Below are 22,191 nucleotides of genomic sequence, written 5' to 3'. Positions count from 1 at the left end.
TCAGTGAAAGAAGCCTCCTTATCCTACAAAACAATAATTATTCTCCACATGTAAGTAATATTCTATGGTTACTAAATGTTAATACAATTTTGAAATTGATATTACTTGTTAATCTGGCACTCAGCCATTACTGACACATATGTCATCTGTCATTGTCACTATTAATATTTGTTCATGATGATTCTTAAGTTTTAAATAGACTTAATTATTGAAATCCTCTCTCAGAAGTTATTTAGTAGTTAACAGGACCCAAGCAAACTCCTTCTTATTAAATTCATTCTTAGTAACAGTAAGTTTTAGCTGCGGCTACTGCAGATTAGTTGCATATACTTTACATATTAGTTGCATACTGGCACGGTCGCCATATGAACGTGCAACACCCTATAAACGTTTCATGCTAATTAATGCCATGGAAGAATTGTCTTTTCCGAGTGTACATCTGACCAAAAGGGCGGTTCTAGTAGCTGGAGCCCAAGGTTCTCGGTACTCATGCCTTTTGCTTCTTGTGCTAACACTTCCATAGAAACTTTCTTGCCCTTTATATCTGACTGACAAGTTAAATACCAGTTTCCACAGATTTACCATTAAAAGTGCTTTCATAGTGAAATAATTTCATAGAACTTTACATCACCTATGTCGCTTCCTTAGAGGGTTTAATTTCCAGGCCGGCCGCTGTGGCCGAGCGGTTCTTGGCGCTTTAGTCCAGAACTGCGCTGCTGCTATGGTCGCAGGTTGGAATCCTGCCTCGGGTATGGGTGTGTGTGTTGTCCTTAGGGTAGTTAGGTTTAAGTAGCTCTCAGTCTAGGGGACTGATGACCTCAGATGTTAAGTCCCATTGTGATTAGAGCCATTTGAACCATTTTTTTGTTTAATTTTCAGTTTTTTTTTAAATCCTAACTGAGAAATCAAATACTAATTTTCATAGACGTATCTTTAAAAATGCTTAAAGAGTTCTTAAATAATGGTTTATTTTCAAGAAACTTTCGCCCACTATTTTACCCCCTCGTCGTTCAATTACAAAAAATGATGAAACACGTATCTTTCTATTTCTAACTCCAAAATGTCCCTAATAGCGACATATTTTCAAAAAGCATTTCGTCTCCGTTTCACCCCCATACGGATTGGAATTTCGAGCAGTCTCTTTTTAAACGATGCCTACATTATACGATGAACATCCTCTCCAAATTTCAATTTTCTATCATTAGCGGTTTCGGCTGGGCGACGATGCGTCGATGAGTCAGTGTGGGCCTATTTCACACTCTTAGGGGTTGAATTTCCATGAAAAGCGAAACATGTGATTTTTTTCATTCCAACCGAGGAGCCAGACATCATTTTTCGAAGATTTCGCTTTAAAAATGCTTTCACAGTGGAATATTTTTATAAAACATTTCACTCCTCGTTTCAAAAACAATGAAATATGTATTTTTGTATTTCTTACAGATAAAGTAAATCCAAATTTCCACCGATTTGGTCAAAAATTGCCATAAAAATTTCATCCCTTATTTTATCTCCTATTTCACCCCCGTAGGGGTTGAATCTCTACAAACAGTGAACACATATTTTTATTTCCAACCGAGAAGCCAAATTCAGATTTTCGTAGGCTTAGCTATAACAGTGCTCCCGTAATGCAATATTTTCATAAAACATTTCATCCCCTATTTCGCCCCATTATGGTTTGAACTTCCGAAAACAATTAAACATGTAATTTTCTTTATTTGGAACCAAGAAGTCAAACACCAATTTTCGTAAATGTAGCTTTAAAAGTGCTTCAGTAGTTATGCATTAATGATTTACTTAAAAAAAAAAGCATTCACACACCACATAACCCCTTACTGAGGTTAAATTTCAAGAAATTCTGAAACACGTATTTCTTTATTTCTGATCGAGAAACCAAATACCGGAGGTCTAGCTTCAAAGTCGCCTTAATAGCGACATATTTTCAAAAATAATCTTTCAGCCCCTATTTTACCCCCTTAGGGGCAGAATTTAAAAAAATCCGTTCTTAAGCGATGCTTACGCTATAAGATCAACAGCTCTCCAAATTTTAAGTTTCTATCCTTAGCGGTTTGGGTTGGACGTTGATGAGTCAGTGAATCAGTCAGTCGGGATATTGGTTTCTATGCAGGGTGGTCCATGCAAGTTTACTTTCACCTTCGTTACGTAGGCTCTCAGTCTTACCTATTGTTTAATTAATCTCCCTTAGGCACAAGATGATTTGTTCCACGCATATAGGCATTTTCATGGTCAAAAGGGTACTGAGAAGTAGGTTTGCCATTAAAAGGAAATTATGCAACTCACGACGGTATTGAAATACCTTTTCTAGTAGTCTATAAGTACTCAGCTATATATCCAGCATGTAAAATGTAGCATGTGTAAACCTAGGTATTATCCCCTAACACATTTTTGCTGCATACGTTTCGTTCTAGGTAGTGAGAACAAAGAAAAGCATTGCGCTAAAAAAAAAAAAAAAAAAGCATAAACAGCATATTATAGAGATAACTAGGTCTGATTACATATCAAACAATATACGCTATCTACCGGGCGAAGTGGCTCAGTGGTTGGCACACTGGACTCGCATCCGGGAGGACGACGGTTGAAACCCGCGTCCGGCCATCCAGATTTACCAGAGGTTGAAAATACCGCTACAGTTATAAGGTTGTTTTATTTAACACACGACCGGTTTAGGGCTCTTATATGCCCATCTTCATGTGTCGTAACTTGGTGCTGTGACCCCGAGCGTCGCGCTGTGCTACCAACGAACCACAAATTTAGGTTTTCCATTATTTCCATAAATCGCTCCAGGCAAATTTCGGGATGGTTCCTTTGAAACGGCACAGCCCCATGCTTGACACAATCCGAGCTTGTGCCCCGTTACTAATATCTTCCATGGCGACGGGTCGACGGGACGTTAAACCTAATTTTACTTCCCTTTAATATACACTATCTGAGAAAAACGCCCGGAACGGGAGGAGAAAAACAAATGACACTTCACAGGTTGAGAGAGTATGTGATGTTATGTCGGTGATAATGAAATCGAATTAAATTTGTAAAGAGCTTGGCAGTGATAGCCCATTTACCAGCATGACGTTGCAATCCCTTTTGCCTGGATGCATGGACTGATTCAGTTGGGAAAAGGTGCCATACAGCCCTTGTATCACCTGCTGGGGCAAGCTGATCCAGAACTGTTGTTAACTGGCCCTTGATATTGGCACTGGGACGAAGTTCACGTCCGGAGTAATCGCATACAAGTTCTATCGGGAACAGATATGTGCACCTAGACACGGGAGCACCTCAACATAATACAGACAAGTACGTGCCATGTTTGGACGAGCGTTGTCCTGTTGAAAAATGGCACCATGATAATGTCGCCTGGGAGATAACACATGAGGACGCAGGATGTCCTTGACGTACAGTTGTGCCTTCGAAGTACCCTCAATCGCTGCCAGCGGCGACCTGAAGACATAACCGATAGCTCATCACACCATGACACCACAAATACAACCGCCGAGACTCTCCAGAACATTGGAATAATGAGACTTCTCCTCATGTTGCCGTAATATTCACCGACGTTGGTCTTTGGGGATAGTGCCGAACACAGTGCAACGCCCTTTATCAGCTGTCAATGGTTCCCTGTCACGGCACCACTCTAAATGCAGTCGTTGTTGTGGTGTTAGGACACACGTTACTTTTGAGTGTTCTTTTATAACTTCGTTAAATTATACAATCTTTCCTGATTACATTGATACACTACTGGCCACTAAAATTGCTGCACCAAGAAGAAATGCAGATGATAAACGGGGATTCATTGGACAAATATATTATACTACAACTGACATGTGATTATATTTTCACGCAATTTGGGTGCATAGATACTGAGAAATCAGTACCTCTGGCCGTAATAACTGCCTTGATACGCCTGGGCATTGAATCAAACAGAGCATGGATGGTGTGTACAGGTATAGCTGCCCATGCAGCTTCAACACGATACCACAGTTCATCAAGAGTAGTGACTGGGGTATTGTGACGAGCAAGTTGCTCGACCACCATTGACCAGACGTTTACAGTTGGTAGATCTGGAGAATGTGCTGGGCAGGGCAGCAGTCGAACATTTTCTGTATCCAGAAAGGCCCGTACAGAACCTGAAACATGCGGTCGTGCATTATACTGCTGAAATGTAGGGTTTCACAGGGATCGAATGAAGGGTCGTAACACATCTGAAATGTAACGTCCACTATTCAAAGTGCCGTCAGTGCCAACAAGAGGTGACCAAAGCGTGTAACCAATAGCACCCCATACCATCACGCCGGATGATACGCCAGTATGGCGATGACGAATACACGCTTCCAAAGTGCGTTCACCGCGATGTCGCCAAACACGGATGCGACAACCTGGATCCCTCTGAAAAAATGACGGTTTGCCATTCGTGCACCCAGGTTCGTCGTTGAGTATATCATCGCAGGCGCTCCTTTCTGTGATGCAGCGACAAGGGTAACCACAGCCATGGTCTCCTAGCTGATAGTCCATGCTGCTGCAAACGTCGTCGAACTGTTCGTGCGGATGGTTGTTGTCTTACAGACATCTCCATCTGTTGACTCAGGAATCGAGAGGTGGCTGCACGATCCGTTACAGCCATGCGGATAAGATGCCTGTCATCTCGACTGCTAGTGATACGAGGCCGTTGGGATCCAGCACCGCGTTCCGTATTACCCTCCTGAACCCACCGATTCCATATTCTGCTTACAGCCATTGGATCTCGACCAATGCGAGCAGCAATGTCGCGATACGATCAACCGCAATCGCGATAGGCTACAATCCGACCTTTATCAAAGTCGGAAACGTGATGGTACGCATTTCTCCTCCTTACACGAGGCATCACAACGACGTTTCACCAGGCAACGCCGGTCAACTGCTATTTGTGTATGAGAAATCGGTTGGAAACTTTCCTTATGTCAGCACGTTGCAGGTGTCGCCACCGGCGCCAACCTTGTGTGAATGCTCTGAAAAGCTAACCATTTTCATATCACAGCATCTTCTTCCTGTCGGTTAAATTTTGCGTCTGTAGCACGTCATCTTCGTGATGTAGCAATTTTAATGGCGAGTAGTGTACATTTTTGAGTTTAGAATGAAAAATGACTGCTATACACCTAATTTTAGATAAAAGGTCGTGTTCACAATTACGCCCTCTTTACTTCAGTTATAGCAAACTTTTGATATTTCGCAAAACAGTTAGAAACTTTTTGCCTCCAGCTATTTTATTTGCGACATATTGTATATGCTGCTTTCCAGCATGTGTAAATGATCGTCGTTGCTCCTGCTTAGTTCTGCTTTGGTGAATTCCTTTTTTGTTTAAGTTCGTAGTGAAAGTCTCTTGTCTAAGTGCTACAGATTTTGTTAGTGTAGATCTTCTTTCTGTGCAGTGACGTCTTTCAATGATGGAGTGGTAGCTAGATTGGAAGTGTTGAGAAATGAGGGCATAAAATGTGGCCCTACTGTGAAAGACGAATTGCTTGCCTGTGACAGACAGCGGGTACCGAAGTTGAAAGATACCCTCTTCAAGTCACCAAAGAACAAAAAGTGCCAAAACAAGTGGCAGGAGCAAGCTTGAAAAAGAAGAAATGCAGCAGAATGAAGACTATTCTTCAGGAATGTTCTGAGGCACAATTTAATGTGATTATTTTCATCGACTGTTTCCCACAAGTTGTGTTTTTCAGAATTTAGGTACTCATATCTTTTTCAGTTAATCAAGCAATGCACAATTTTTTTTCTGTAGCTTGCAGTTGTCTGTACCTACCTAGTAGCTCTAGTAGCTTCAACTAAATTATAGAGAAATACAATTTCTGATTGGGAAAAATATTCTAAAAATTAAAATGTAAGATACAATAATAATTTTGCTGGTTGTTATATATAATACACGGAATTCAATAGGTGTAGTATCTTAGCTCTCATGTCACTTTTTTATGCCTTAACACGTGTCCATCATTCTGTCCCTTCTTTTCGTCCATGTTTTGCATGTTTCTTTCTTTGCCGATTCTGCGGAGAAAGTCTTCATTTCTTATCTTATCAGTCCACCTGATTTTCAACATTTTCATCTCAAACGCTTCATTTCTCTTCTGTTCCTGTTTTACCGCTGTCCAGGTTTCACTACCATACAGTACTGTGCTCCAAATGTACATTCTCAGAAATTTCTTCCTCGAATTAAAACCTATGTTTGACCCTAGTAGACTTCTCTTGGCCAGGAATACCCTCTTTGCTTGTGTTACACTGCTTTTTATAATCTTGCTTCGTCCATCGTGACTTATTTTGCTTCTTAGGCAGCAGTATTGCTTAACTTCGTCCACTTCGTGACCACCAATACTGATGTTAACTTTCTCGCTATTGTCATATCAGCTACTTCTCGTTACTTTGGCCTTTTTCTGGTTTACTCTCAATCCTTATTCTGTATTCATTAGACTGTCCATTCCATTCAACAGATCCTGTAATTCTTCTGCACTCTCACTGAGGATAGAAATGTCATCAGCAAATTTTATTTTTGATCTCCTTTCATCCTGAATTTTAATCCCTCTGTTCAACCTTTCTTTTAGTCCGTCATGTCTTCTTCGGCGTGTATCTTGAATGGTAGGAACGAAAGACTGTCTTAGACCCTTTTTAATCCGAGCACTTGGTTCTTGATGCTCCAGACTTGTTGTTCCCTCTTGGTTGCTGCATATATTCCAATGGAATGTCATCTATTCCTTCTGCTGTATTTACACTGAAGTCATCTGTCTTCAATGTACTCTTTCGACCCATCCACTATTTCCTCTCTGTTTAACAATGAAATCCCCATTGCACCCTTAATGTTACCACACTTTCATTAAATTTCGCTGAAGGTGTTTTTCTTTTCTATATTTTGAGTCAGTCCTTTCGACAATCACTTCTTTTCCGATTTCATCATATTTTTTCCTGCAGCAATTTCACCTTGGTTTCCCTGCATTTCCTGTTTATTTCTTGCCCAACTGATTGACGAGGGCTATTCGGAAAGCAAATTACGATCGGTCGCGAAATGGAATCCTCTGTGAAAACTCGATGAAGCAGTACGCATGTTGCGCAGTGTCTCTTGTACGCCGATCGATCATCTCACGTCGCCCTTTGCAGTTGTGAGTGCACACTTAGCACGTACAGATGCCTAGGAAATAGCGTGTCCCACCAAGTATGAGGGCCTGGTGTGAGATTTCGCCGGATGTCATGCAGTCCACAAAACACGACTACCTTGCAGTTCTTTCTTCGTGCCAATTCTCGGCAACATTTTGCAGGGGTAATGCAGATGCTACTGCACCGTTTTCGATGGGAAGTGTTCATCACTCACAATGAGGCCCGTATTTGTCTGCCCCTGAGTTTCATCTCTGCTCACGTGAACCGTTGGCTTTGAAGACGTTTCGGCACAGTCATCGAGCTGTAGACCAGCGTAGAGAATTGGGGGCCAGCACAGGCGGCTGCCTTCTATGACTAGAGTATTGTAGAGTTGGCAAAATGCTACCACAAAGTCTAAGTCGGAGCGGCGACTATGTAGAGAAGAAGCCAGAAGGTGCAGCCAACTGTTGGAAATAAAATATTTTCGATATTCACAGTGGTATCGATTTCGCGACCGATCGGAACTCATATTTGGTGTATTCTTGTCTTTCCGTGAACGTTTCTGTATTTCCATCTTTCGTCGATCAGTTGAAGGATCTCTTCCGTTAACCAAGTTTCTTCGGTATTGCCTTCTTTGTACCTTTGTCTGACTATTCAACATCTGTGGTTGCACTTTTTAAAGATGTTCATTCCATTCCACAGAACTGCCTATTGTGATATTCTCTATCCTTAGCGAGATTCAAACGCGTGTCATCATTACTCAGTACTTCAGTATCCCACTTTCTTCATACTGATTCTTCCTTAAGGTTCTCCTAACTTCAGTTTGCTCTTCGTCATTACTAAATTATGACGCGAGTCTACATCCCCTCCTGGGTACGCCTTACAATCCTATGTCAGATCTCGGAATCTCTGTCTGGCCATAATGTATTCCATCTGGAATCTTACCATGTCTTCAGGTCTTTTGCAAGTATACCTCCTCCTTCTCCTGTGGTTCTTCAAGAGAGTATCAGCTATTACCATCTGAAATTTATCACAGAACTCAGTTAGTCCTACACCACTCTTATTCCCACTGCTTAGCCCATATTCTCCAGCAGATCTTCCTTCTGTTCTTTCCCCTACAGCCATGTTCCAATCCCCCGTGATTACTAGATTATCTCCTTCCTTTACGTACTGAATTATCCGTCCAATATCCTCTTATACTTTCTCTATCTAATGATGTACTGCTCGCGACGTCGCCATGTATACCTGAACAATCGTTGTCAGCGTTGGTTTGCTGTCGAATTTAATGAGAACAAACCTGTCACTGAACTGTTCGCAGTAGCTCACTCTTTGCCCTGCTTTCCAATTCATAACGAATCTTACTCCCGTTATACAATTTTCTGCTGCTATTGATATTACTCTACATCCATCTGACCAGAAACCTTATCTTCTTTGCATTTCATTCCACAAACCCCTACTATAACTAGACTTAGCCTTTGGGTTTCCCTTTCCTATATTTCCTACTAACTTCAAACTAATGTTTTTCTCATGGTCACCTTCCTCTTTGCAGTCCCCTCCTGCAGATCTGAACGGAGGAATGGTCTGGAATCTTTTGCCACAGGAGAGATCATCATGACACTTTTCAATTACAGGCCACGTGTCTTGTGGATACACTTATGTGTCTTTAATGCAGTGGTTTCCATTGCCTCCTGCATCCTCATGCCGTTGATTATGGATGGTACGTATCAAGTCCCTATTACTCTGACCTGGATACTGCACATTCATCTTGCTATAATCCGAGACGTGCAGGTATATCTTCGCTAAGTTCTTTGGAACTGTGTGACCTTGACTGAATCTTTACTAGATGCTGATGGCACTTTTAACACAGAGCCCATGTATGGATGGTGGTGCGGTATTTTAATATTTTTATGGCACGTGTCAAGTCCTTATTAAGAAAGGCCCAGGCGGCCAAATGGAGTCCGACAATGAGGTGCCTATTAATTTGTGCTAGATGCTGATAACGCTGTCTCATACAACTACATGGCATCTTCTCAGTGACCACTCAACATCTGACACTGTTCACGCCGCTTATATCTCTACCAGACTGGTAGCAACAACCATCCCAAATGACAATACTGCACTGTGGAGGTCGTTCTGCTATTTGTCACAGAGAATTGAGAACCTCTAATCGTTCACTAACCTGCTGATGGTGTGTACGTGTTAGATGCTGCACATCGATCATGACTTCTGCGTTCGTAAGTTCTTCTCATTTGGTACGCAACATCCCGCACGGTGAAGATGTTCATTCGAATTTCAAGATGCGAATATTACATTTGTCTGATGTGTGTTTCTAACCAATCTGGTTAAGCCATTTTTTCGCGATATCCTTTAGTTTCAGAGTGCTAGTGCTGCAAGTTGTTTAGGGAAGCTTCTGTAAAGTATAAAAAGTAGGAGAGAACTATTGACAGAATTGAAACTGTGGGGATTAGTAGTTGGTCGTGCTTACATGGCTCAGCCGGTATTGGCCGCTATCGTCAAGTTTTCGTATTCGAATCCCAGCCCCCAACACATTTTTAATCTTCTAGGTAGTTTCAGATCACCGCACACACTACTACAGAGTGATAAAATTGTTCTGGAAGCAGATTGTGGATCACACGATTCGCAGGCACACTTTGTACGAACATACAAAGAGTGGCCTGCACTGATGATGGAACGATGTACATTAAACTCAAGCGCTCAGCATAAATGCTTATTGTGGTGCGTGGTTGTAACTATGTTATTTTTCCTTTTTAAATAAAGTTATTTTACTTTCCAGTTTCACAGTACTCCACAAGCAGAAATGCTGTGATATAGCTACTTAACTTGTCTGAAAGTGTAAGGCCCAGTCAAATGAAAACGAGAGAGATGAAAAAAAAGTAAGTAAACTGCTTATTATTTCAAAAGTAATCGCCGTAGCTGTTAATAAATTTATCCCACCGTGAGACAAGACGGCCAGTGTCTTCATGGAAAAACGTTTACGGTTGCCTACGGAACCATGGTTATACCGAGACATGCACCTACTAGGTCCGAAGCAAATCGACGAAGAATTGGACATGTAGGTACAGATATATTTCCATTAAGGCACTGAACGTCTTGTTTCACAGTGGGATAAATGTATTAACAGTTACGGCGATTACGTTTGAGTAAACCATTTACTTACTTTTTTCCATATGATGACCATGATAGTGCAAATAATTACGAGTTCGTGTGGAGGCTTACCGACAGGATCGTAACAGCAAAGTGGGGAGGAGTCGAGAAGAAATACTCCCTACCATACATCGTAATGTGGTTTCCACCAAGTAAGTACGTAGTTGTAAATTTATTGTAGAATAATCTTTGGAAACTCATCTGTAAAATATTTCAGTTAATCTCTCGCCAGTAAGATACAGAGATACACCTCACATCTAATGTGTCATTCGGATGGAATGTACATTGTAAGAAGTAGTATGAAATACGTCCTTCAAGGGAAGAGTCATGCGTCGTGACTTCGTTAAGAAATCATTTCTCTTGCCTTCAAGTATCAATATCACTTCATTGAGAAATCATTTGCCTTGCCTCAAGTACCAATATTTCTGCTACATTCAAGAGAAGTAAAATACATTGAAATTTCATCAAGTCTATAATTGAATAGGATTTATTTCCATTCTTTTGCTAGGTTGCATGTTTTGTGTAGTTCCCGTAGCTACAAAAGAGCGCTTCATAAAGATCGATGAGATTCCATTCTGCTTTTTACCCGTGGTGCGCAGTAGAATTACTACTTAACCGTGTTTCTACATGTAAATTTCCAGCCATCTGCTTGTATATAGCTGAAATTTGGAAGTACCATTAATAAAGTTAGTCGACACGTTTAACATCTCACGGACACGAGGGAGGGGAATATTTATATGGGCATGAATAAGAGGAGACAGATGTGAAATTCTATTTTGTCGCGTATCATTTAGGAATTTAGCTGAACCGGTTTCGATGAACGACATCGAGGCTGCAGGTCCTAAAATGGAAGCAGAGTACGAGTTTCGTTTCAACGACGCGTCGCGTGCCTCGGATTGTGTATCTTGCCGAGGAACATTCGTATACCTTCGTCTACTGTTGTCGGACGTTCCTATAGTCTCAGTGCACGAGAAATGAATACAAAAACATATCCATTTTGGGAAAGGAATCCGACGTGCCGCTCGCATTTGGAATTCTTTTGGGGTAGCATAACTCTGCCTGAGACGGCATTTGCGTGCGATAACAGCCATTTTTTCAGTTTAATTGAGTGTGAGGCAGGAGAACAGCTTTTCTTAGCAACCATCCTCGGGACTATTTCCTAATTGTTTCGGGGTTGTGAAACCACAACTGATTCGAAAAATATTTTGAATACGACTGACGCGGAATTGAAACTTATGAACATTTAGGCACCGTTTATGCTGTTCTTGATTGATCAAACTATGTGATACGCGTATCAGTGGTGCCTGAAATACAGCAGCAGTAGTGATTTCAGTGATCTGCTGTAGCTCTTCCATTGTGTGAGAAGTGTTTGAGTATTTATCCTACAGATAAAAAGAATCACAGGGAAAGAAATCAGGCGATCGAAGTGGCGGTGTTGTTGAAAATATCTACGCAGTCGTTCACCTTCTGTTAGTAGATCCACGTATGACGTATGGAGTACTCAGTTTCTGAGCGTACTGGTTAGCATTAACACTTTGAGAAAGGAATTGTGTTAGGCTCGGGCACCGGACACTCCGCATCAAACATCAATCTTGAGATTACACAACTGCTCTTTAGAGTACTGACGGGGATTTTCTACCGCATAATGGCGCATAATGTTTGAGTTCACATACGCTGACAAGTCTGAACCTGGCAGTCTGCTTTCGCATCGTTGCTTAAAAGTAGCAAACGTATAACTACATTTGTATATCTAAGCGTCGGGTCGGGCATGTGCGACAAAAAAAATGGTTCAAATGGCTCTGAGCACTATGGGACTCAACTGCTGTGGTCATAAGTCCCCTAGAACTTAGAACTACTTAAACCTAACTAACCTAAGGACATCACTCACATCCATGCCCGAGGCAGGATTCGAACCTGCGACCGTAGCGGTTGTGCGGTTCCAGACTGTAGCGCCTTTAACCGCTCGGCCACTCCGGCCGGCGGCATGTGCGACAGAACAGACACCACTAGTGATGAAGAAGTTAGTACATTTGTAAATTTTTGGAAATTGGTGATGAGATCTTATGGGGACCAAACTGCTGAGGTCATCGGTCCCTAAGCTTACACGCTACTTAATCTAACTTAAACTAACTTACGCTGAGGACAACACACATCCATTCCCCAGGGAGGACTCGACCTCCGACGGAGGGAACCCCGCGGACCTCCCCAACACAAACTGTTCGAGTCCCGGCCGCTGCACAAATGTTAATTCATTTCGTCTGCTTCGATTATTATCGTAGATATTAAAAAGAGATTTAAATGTCTCATGGAAACATTTGATTATAATTGTCGGGGCGTTATGGTATGGGAAATGTTTTCGTAGCCTTTCCTGGGTGATCTCGTCTTTCTAGAAGGCACTGTGGCTCGCCACAAGTTTGCAGCTGTCCTTGGTGATCGTGTCCACTCTCACTTGTGAAACACCTGCAAACGTCTGATTACTTTACATGAGGTTAAGCACCACGTAAAACTACGCAGTCCAGTCACATTAATGTTACCAATGCCTATATTCCACGTCAGCGTGCAATAGCCACTCACAGACGACAGGTGGCAGCACTAGCAGAGGAGGGTATATAAAGCGTGTCGGCGGGACACGGAAGAGATGCCAGAGGAAGCACACAAGCATGCATCTATCCCTGGGACACCTACATGCAGTGTTTTTCTTCTCGGCAAGACGGCATCTACAAGCAAGACAATGCAACGATTAACACAGCTCGCAGTGTACGTGTGTGGTTTGAAGAACACCAGGATGAGTCTACCATACTGCCCTGGCCATCAAACTCCTCAGATATGAAGATAGTAACTGTTCTCGAAAGATACCATTGATGACCGTGCAGCTTCTCTAGAATAAATGATAATTAATTGAAACCCTCAGCTGCCGACAGGTGTTGTTGACATTGCTTGATGGGGACAGCTGAAAATGTATGCCCCGACCAGTATTCGAACCCGGGAATTCCTACTTACATGGCAGACGCTCCATCCATCTGAACCACCGAGGACACAGATGAATAGCGCGACTGCAGGGACTTATCCTGAGCAGGTAGCTCAGATGGATAGAGCGTCTGCCATGTAAGCAGGAGGTCCCGGGTTCGAGTCCCGGTCGGGGCACACATATTCAGTTGTCCCCATCAAGGTATGTCAACAACACCTGTCATCAGCTGAGGGTTTCAAGTAATTATCATAAACTACTCAGATGTAAGCCCAGTCGAGAAGCTATGGGACCACCGTGATCGAACTGTACGCGACATGCATCATGGATCCTGAACAGAGAACATTAGCATAGCTGGCCATGCCACTGCTGTCAGCATGGCTCTACATTCCTGTCGGTAGCTTCCAGAACGTCAGTGACTCTCCTCCTGCGCGTCAGCGCCGCATATGGTGGCTATTCAGGGGTTTTGGCGGGTGGTCACAGTAATGCGGTTGGACTGTGTATCTTCAGCATGCATTTCTCGCTGTGTATCGATATTTTTGTGGAACTCGTGTACGCCTCCAGCTCATAAATTCTACAGACCAACTTGAACAGTCACTCGGTTACTACATCCTCCGCCGGCCGGTGTGGCCGTGCGGTTCAAGGCGCTTCAGTCTGGAACCGCGTGACCGCTACGGTCGCAGGTTCGAATCCTGCCTCGGGCATGGATGCGTGTGATGTCCTTAGGTTAGTTAGGTTTAATTAATTCTAAGTTCTAGGCGACTGATGACCTCAGCAGTTAAGTCGCATAGTGCTCAGAGCCACTACATCCTCCAATGATTCCAGAAATACCGAAGGAATACTGTTTGTCCCTTGTGTCTTACCGAAAGGCAAGAGTCAGCGAAGGGACGGGCAGGTGCTGGGTCTGCTACCCGGCTTTACGTGTGTGTGTGTGGATGTGTGTGGCAGGCTGTGGCGGCGGCTGACGGCGCCGCTGAAGCGGACGGCGCGCGCGCTGGAGGCGGTGGAGGCGACGGTGGGCAACGCGACGGCGGGCCAGGCGGGCGCGCTCGTGTCGCTGGAGCAGTGCTGCGCCGAGACGCGGCGCGTCGCCTCGCAGGCCGACCAGCTGGTGCGCCAGGTGGAGGCCGCCGTGGCCGGCGTCGCCGCGCGCGACCACAAGCTCGACTCCAGGCTGCAGGTGAGCACTCACGCTGCCAGCTGTGGCGCTGCAGGCGCGTCGCCGACCCGTGTTTACGTACACTGAGGTGGAAAAAGGCGTGGGATACCTCCTAGCATCGCGTCGGACCTACGCAGCTGCTAGACGTCGCAGGGACTCAGCGATTCGTTCGAAGTTCCCTCCTGAAATACTAGGCTATGCTGCCTCTACTGCCGTCCATAACTGCGAAAGTGTTACCGATGCAGGGTTGTGCACGAACTGACATCTCGATTATTTCCCATAATTTTCGACGGGATTCATGTCGGGCGATATGGGTCCCCAAATAATTCGCTCGGATTGTCCAGAATGATCTTCAAACCAATCTCGAACAGTTGTGGCCAAGTCTCATCACATAGTTTTCTGGTAACACAAAGTCCATGAATGGCTGCAAATGTTCTCCAAATGTTGTTGTTGTTGTGGTCTTCAGTCCTGAGACTGCTTTGATGCAGCTCTCCATGCTACTGTATCCTGTGCAAGCTTTTTCATCTCCCAGTACCTACTGCAACCTACATCCTTCTGAATCTGCTTAGTGTATTCATCTCTTGGTCTCCCTCTACGATTTTTACCCTCCACGCTGCCCTCCAATACTAAATTGGTGATCCCTTGATGCCTCAGAACATGTCCTACCAACCGACCCCTTCTTCTGGTCAAGTTGTGCCACATACTTCTCTTCTCCCCAATGCTATTCAATACTTCCTCATTAGTTATGTGATCTACCCATCTAATCTTCAGCATTCTTCTGTAGCACCACATTTCGAAAGCATCTATTCTCTTCTTATCCAAACTATTTATCGTCCATGTTTCACTTCCATACATGGCTACACTCCATACAAATACTTCCAGAAATGACTTCCTGACACTTAAATCTATACTCGATGTTAACAAATTTCTCTTCTTCAGAAACGCTTTCCTTGCCATTGCCAGTCTACATTTTATATCGTCTCTACTTCGACCATCATCAGTTACTTTGATCCCCAAATAGCAAAACTCCTTTACTACTTTAAGTGTCTCATTCCCTCAGCATCAGCCGACTTAATTAGACTACATTCCATTATCCTTGTTTTGCTTTTGTTGATGTTCATCTTATATCCTCCTTTCAAGACACTGTCCATTCCATTCAACTGCTCTTCCAAGTCCTTTGCTGTCTCTGCCAGAATTACAATGTCATCGGCGAACCTCAAAGTTTTTATTTCTTCTGCATGAATTTTGATACCTACTCCGAATTTTTCTTTTGTTTCCTTTACTGCTTGCTCAATATACAGATCAAATAACATCACTCCCTTCCCAATCACGGCTTCCCTTTCATGGCTCTCGATTCTTATAACTGCCATCCGGTTTCTGCACAAATTGTAAATAGCCTTTCACTCCCTGTATTTTACCCCTGCCACCTTTAGAATTTGAAAGAGAGTATTCCACTCAACATTGTCAAAAGCGTCCTCTAAGTCTACAAATGCTAGAAACGTAGGTTTGCCTTTCCTTTAATCTATTTTCTAAGATAAGCCGTAGGGTCAGTATTGCCTCACGTGTTTCTACATTTCTGTGGAATCCAAACTGATCTTCACCGAGGTCGGCTTCTACCAGTTTTTCCATTCGTCTGTAAAGAATTCGCGTTAGTATTTTGCAGCTGTGACTTATTAAACTGATAGTTCGGTAATTTTCACATCTGTCAACACCTGCTTTCTTTGAGATTGGAATTATTATATTCTTCTTGAAGTCTGAGAGTATTTCGCCTGTTTCATACATCTTGCTCACCAGATGGTAGAGTTTTGTCAGGACTGGCTCTCCCAAGGCCGTCGGTAGGTCCAATGGAATGTTGTCTACTCCGGGGGCCTTGTTTCGACTCAGGTCTTTCAGTGCTCTGTCAAACTCTTCACGCAGTATCATATCTCCGATTTCATCTTCATCTACATCCTCTTCCATTTCCATAATATTGTCCTCAAGTACATCGCCCTTGTATAGACCCTCTATATACTCCTTCCACCTTTCTGCTTTCCCTTCTTTGCTTAGAACTGGGTTTCCATCTGAGCTCTTGATATTCATACAAGTCGTTGTATTATCTCCAAAGGTCTCTTTAATTTTCCTGTAGGCAGTATCTATCTTACCCCTAGTGAGATAGGCCTCTACATCCTTACATTTGTCCTCTAGCCATGCCTGCTTAGCCATTTTGCACTTGCTGTCGATCTCATTTTTGAGACGTTTGTATTCCTTTTTGTCTATTTCATTTACTGCTTTTTTATATTTTCTCCTTTCATCAATTAAATTCAATGTTTATCCGGTTACCCAAGGATTTCTACTAGCCCTCGTCTTTTTACCTACTTGATCCTCTGCTCCCTTCGCTACTTCATCCCTCAAAGCTACCCATTCTTCTTCTACTGTATTTCTTTCCCCCATTCCTGTCAATTGTTCCCTGAAACTCTCTACAACCTATGGTTCTTTCAGTTTATCCAGGTCCCATGTCCTTAAATTGCCACCTTTTTGCAGTTTCTTCAGTTTTAATCTACAGGTCATAACCAATAGATTGTGGTCAGAGTCCACATCTGCCCCTGGAAATGTCTTACAATTTAAAATCTGGTTCCTAAATCTCTGTCTTACCATTATATAATCTGTCTGATACCCTTTAGTATCTCCAGGGTTCTTCCATGTATACAACCTTCTTTCATGATTCTTAAACCATGTGTTAGCTATGATTATGTTGTGCTCTGTGCAAAATTTTACCAGACGGCTTCCTCTTTCATTTCTTAGCACCAATCCATATTCACCTACTGTGTTTCCTTCTCTCCCTTTTCCTACACTCGAATTCCAGTCACCCATGACTATTAAATTTTCGTCTCCCTTCACAATCTGAATAATTTCTTTTATTTCATCATACGTTTCTTCAATTTCTTCGTCATCTCCAGAGCTAGTTGGCATATAAACTTGTACTACTGTAGTAGGTGTGGGCTTCGTATTTATCTTGGCCACAATAAAGCGTTCACTATGCTGTTTGTAGTAGCTTACCCGCATTCCTATTGTCCTATTCATTATTAAACCTACTCCTGCATTACCCCTATTTGATTTTGTGTTTATAACCCTGTAGTCACCTGACCAGAAGTCTTGTTCCTTCTGCCACCGAACTTCACTAATTCCCACTATATCTAACTTTAACCTATCCATTTCCCTTTTTAAATTTTGTAACCTACCTGCCCGAGTAAGGAATCTGGCATACCACGCTCCGATCCCGTAGAACGCCAGTTTTCTTTCTCCTGATAACGACATCCTGTTGAGTAGTCCCCGCCCGGAGATCCGAATGGGGGACTATTTTACCTCCGGACTATTTTACCCAAGAGGACGCCATCATCATTTAATCATACAGTAAAGCTGCATGCCCTCGGGAAAAATAGCCAGATATAACTGGTAGAAGCCGACCTCGGGGAAGATCTGTTTGAATTCCGTAGAAATGTTGGAACACGTGAGGCAATACTGACCCTACGACTTATCTTAGAAAATAGATTAAGGAAGGGCAAACCGACGTTTGTAGCATTTGTAGACTTAGTGACAGCTTTTGACAATGTTGACTGGAATACTCTCTTTCAAATTTTAAAGGTGGCAGGGGTAAAATACGGGGAGCGGAAGTCCATTTACAATTTGTACATAAACCAGATGGCAGTTAGTCAACGGACATGAAAGGGAAGCAGTGGTTCGGAGGTGAGTGAGACACGGTTGTAGCCTCTCCCCTATGTTATTCAATCTGTATATTGAGCAAGCAGTAAAGGAAACAAAAGAAAAATTCGGAGTAGGAATTAAAATCCATGGAGAAGAAATAAAAAATTGAGGTTCGTCGATGACATTGTAATTCTGTCAGACACAGCAAAGGATCTGGAAGTACAGCTGAACGGAATGGACAGTCTCTTAAAAAGGAGAATATAAGATGAACATCAACAAAATCAATACGAGGATAATGGAATGTTGTCGAATTAAATCGGGTGATGCTGCGGTAATTAGATTAGGAAATGAGACGCTTAAAGTAGTAGATGAGTTTTGCTATTTGGGGATCAAAGTAACTGATGATGGTCGAAGTAGAGACGATATAAAATATCGACTGGCAATGGCAAGGAATGCGTTTCTGAAGAAGAGAAGTTTGTTATCATCGAGTATAGATTTAAGTGTCAGAAACTGGTTTCGGAAAGTATTTGAACGGAGTGTAGCCATGCATGGAAGTGAAACGTGGACGATAAATAGTTTGAACAAGAAGAGAATAGAAGCTTTCGAAATGTGGTATTACAGAAGAATGCTGAAGATTTGATGGGTAGAACTAATGAGGAGGTATTGAATAGAATTGGGGAGAAGAGGAGTCTGTGGCACAACTTGACAAGTAGAAGGGTCCGATTGGTAGGACATGTTCTGAGGCATCAAGGGATCACAAATTTAGTATTGGAGGGCAGCGTGGAGGGTGAAAATCCAAGACCAAGTGATGAATACACTAAGCAGATTCAGAAGGATGTAGGTTGCAGTAAGTACTGGGAGATGAAGAAGCTTGCATAGGATAGAGTAGCATGGAGAGTTGCATCAAACCAGTCGCAGGACTGAAGACCACAACAACAACAACAACAACAACAATAATCATTGCCAGCCAATGATCGTTTCAAAGAACCAGTCCCTTCTATGGAAACACAACCGACACCATTATGTAACCACCACCAGCTTGCACACTGCCTTGTTGCTTCAAGGAGTCTGCGCCACACTCGAACCCTACCATCAGCTCTTACCAACTGAAATCTGGACTCATATTGAAACTTGGTAACAAGGAAGGCAGGACTGGGTTACAATTGTGGACGGGATCGTAATCAATTGATGATGGTTAGTTTATTTTTCAGTCACTCACATTTGATTCGGAAACAACAACAAATAAAAGGTGACATTAAATTAAGAAGTGTTCCACGGCTGAAGGCCTTAATGACAACAAATTCAACTATTTCTCGTCTTAAGGCCCCTATAGTAATAATTTAAAAACTGTTTCACGGCTGAAGGCCTGAATCGCAATCTTTTAAGAACCAGTTAACTTCTTCAACTTGCAATTGCAGTTACTAAATCTTAAAAAAATTCTGCTAACTTGAAATTACAGTTATTAAATTAAAAAAACAATCATCAAATCTGACCAAACCAAGGAGAAGTGGAAGGGGGCGCAGACGTTTCTCCAAGGTTCGACCTGGGAAAGTCCCTAAAAACTTCGCAAGCGATGAGACGGGCAGGCAAAATTTGCATTCACTTCACGAGATGGTAACTCAGACTAGTGACAGTTTAAACGCATGACCAATAATCATTTGCTGAATCTACCTAACGTCCGATGACCAATGAAATGATGGGATAACACACCTAAGCCGGAACCAGCGGTCAGCACTATGTCTTCAGACTCCGGTGTTTAGAGTACCCGGAAGCAGAAAGGAACCACTGCTACCAGGGAAACAAAAAACACACCATCCAGCCCACAAATCAAGGAAGCTGCCGAACTACACGCCTTACCAGACAGCAGCGGCAAGGCGAGGAAAAGTACACTGTCGTAGCATACAATAAGCTCCAGGGCAGGTAACTGGGGCGTAAGCGGTCACTAGGCAGGAAAAATACCACTGGTTCAACTTCAAAAATAATATCATATAGAATGCAACAATTAATAATAAGAAGTGGAGGAAGGCTAATTGCCAGCCGGAGTGGCTGAGCAGTTGCAGGCGCTACAGTCTGGAACCGCGCGACCGCTACGGTCGCAGGTTCGAATCCTGCCTCGGGCATGGATGTGTGTGATGTCCTTAGGTTGGTTAGGTTTAAGTAGTTCTAAGTTCTAGGGGACTGATGACCTCAGAAGTTAAGTCCCATAGTGCTCAGAGCCATTTGAATCTTTTTTTTTTTAAGTTAGAATATTCTTTAGGATGCTGCAACCGGCGGACATTAACAATAATTGCCTTTAATTGCATGCGTCTGATATTTTCCCCTTTTTTGTAAACAGGGGTAAGCCGTGCTCTTTTACAGTCACACAGAACTGTTCACTGCGCAAGACATTATTCAAAAACGTGAGCTAGCGAAGGAACTGATTCCACGATGTGTTCAATGCATCTCATTGGAATAACGACAAAAACTTCATTTTTACTAACGTTTATACTGCTGTATGCTTAAAAGACAAGTGGAGCCAGTGGATAGGAACTGGCTGCAGTTGTCGTACCAAACGTAATTTAAAATTGTGAGTTGACAAATGGTTTCAAACACGCCCAGTTATTTGTTTTAAAAGATGGGGAACTTTTTGTGGCTAATCAGCAAGTTACGGTTTTTCTTACATTGATATCAACGCCCTTTTATGCTTATGTTGGTAAAGAGATCCTGCATGTAATATTTGTTTATCATTGTTCCATATTTGTTTAACACACCTGGCAACGCTTCTAGAAGGTTTCGTAGAAAACAGAAAAAGACCAAACTGTTGTCTTCTCTTTATTTCTATAAGTTATCGCGCTGTGCACGCTTCTCTTTGTAAGAAGAAAATTACAAACTACTTTAAACTACACGATCTGGGTTTACTAGATTGACTTGTTGGCCACTTGGCGCGCTGTTACACGAGCAAAAAAGGTGCTGTGCAGTGGAAGTGAACTCATTGCGAACCCGCGCTGATGATACGTTACTCACCGACCGTTAGGATGCATCTGCAGGTGGAGTAATTCAGAATCAGCTCAAACCATTTGATGCGTCGATTGCACAGACTTAGAAGTAAACGGGAGGTCTACTGATATGTAAGGAAACGTTACATCATTGATTTGCATGGTTATAAGTAAAGGTGAAGCTCTACCGATATGGAAGGAAACGTTACATCGTTGATTTGCGTGGTTACTTAAACTTGATAAGCATATGAAAGTTGGGTCTCTAGAAAACTAAATATACGTAGATTGGAACTTAAATAGTGGCAACACTGCTGTGGAGACAATATGCAATGGAATCTACTATTGTCGCAGGTAGCTCACGTTGTTGACATACCTATCTTTCCTCCGAGCAAATGGACTCGCCCCTTCCACGTCACCAGCGTGCGCACGGTCGAGGGAAACACAGTCACTTGTGGGCGAGCGTTCTAACGTAACGGTGTCACTATGTTTTCGAAACAGGAACAACGGCGTTAGATCAAGATGGAGTGTGCCAGACGTACAGCACGACAGTGTCATCAAGGTCTTCAAGAGGCGTGCGGGGAATCGGCATTGCCGTACAGAACAGTGGCACGTTGGGTAAAAGCCTTCAACGAACGTCGGCAAACTGTGTGCAGACATGCATCGGGAAGGTCGTCTTAGCGTCTCTGAAGAAGAAGTGCATGCTGTTGCCGCATTAGTGGACAGTGATCGACGCCATACGATTCGTGAGCTCGCCCACGAAACCGGATTAGCGCATACGACCATGCTTCGTATCCTGAAGGAACGCCTGGGTACGCGAAAAATTGCATCACCATGAGTTCCGCATGACTTGACGGAAATGCAGAAACGGGTGCGTTGGGATGCTGCTCAGACGCACTTGGAGCGCTACGAGCGCGAAGGAGAGGTTTTCTTACGCCGTATCGTAACACTGGATGAGACATGGGCCACATCGTACGAGCAAAAACTAAAACGCCAGTCCATCGAATGGCGCCATTATGGGTCGCCGCGAAAGCCGAAAGTGCGTCAGAGCACCAATATGGTGAAAATTATGGTGATTTTCGTGTACTACTGTGATGGTGTTATCCTAACGCATTACGTTCCTCCACGGCAGACCGTCAATA

At 43.0% G+C, this 22,191-nt stretch overlaps 1 protein-coding gene across 1 annotated transcript in view; it reads left to right on the top strand.

Annotated features, from left to right (window-relative positions):
* The window catches only part of LOC126455783 (angiopoietin-related protein 6-like), a 1,041,335-nt gene that overhangs the window by 775,300 nt on the left and 243,844 nt on the right, over nucleotides 1-22,191 (top strand). The window contains exon 8 of the mRNA XM_050091581.1: nucleotides 14,186-14,417. Coding sequence (XP_049947538.1) covers nucleotides 14,186-14,417 — 232 coding nt within the window. The remainder of the gene's footprint in view (nucleotides 1-14,185; nucleotides 14,418-22,191) is intronic.

The sequence above is a fragment of the Schistocerca serialis genome, chromosome 1, assembly GCF_023864345.2.
Source record: "Schistocerca serialis cubense isolate TAMUIC-IGC-003099 chromosome 1, iqSchSeri2.2, whole genome shotgun sequence".
Taxonomy (NCBI): Eukaryota; Metazoa; Arthropoda; class Insecta; order Orthoptera; family Acrididae; genus Schistocerca; species Schistocerca serialis.
This window is presented reverse-complemented; position numbering and strand designations above follow the sequence as displayed.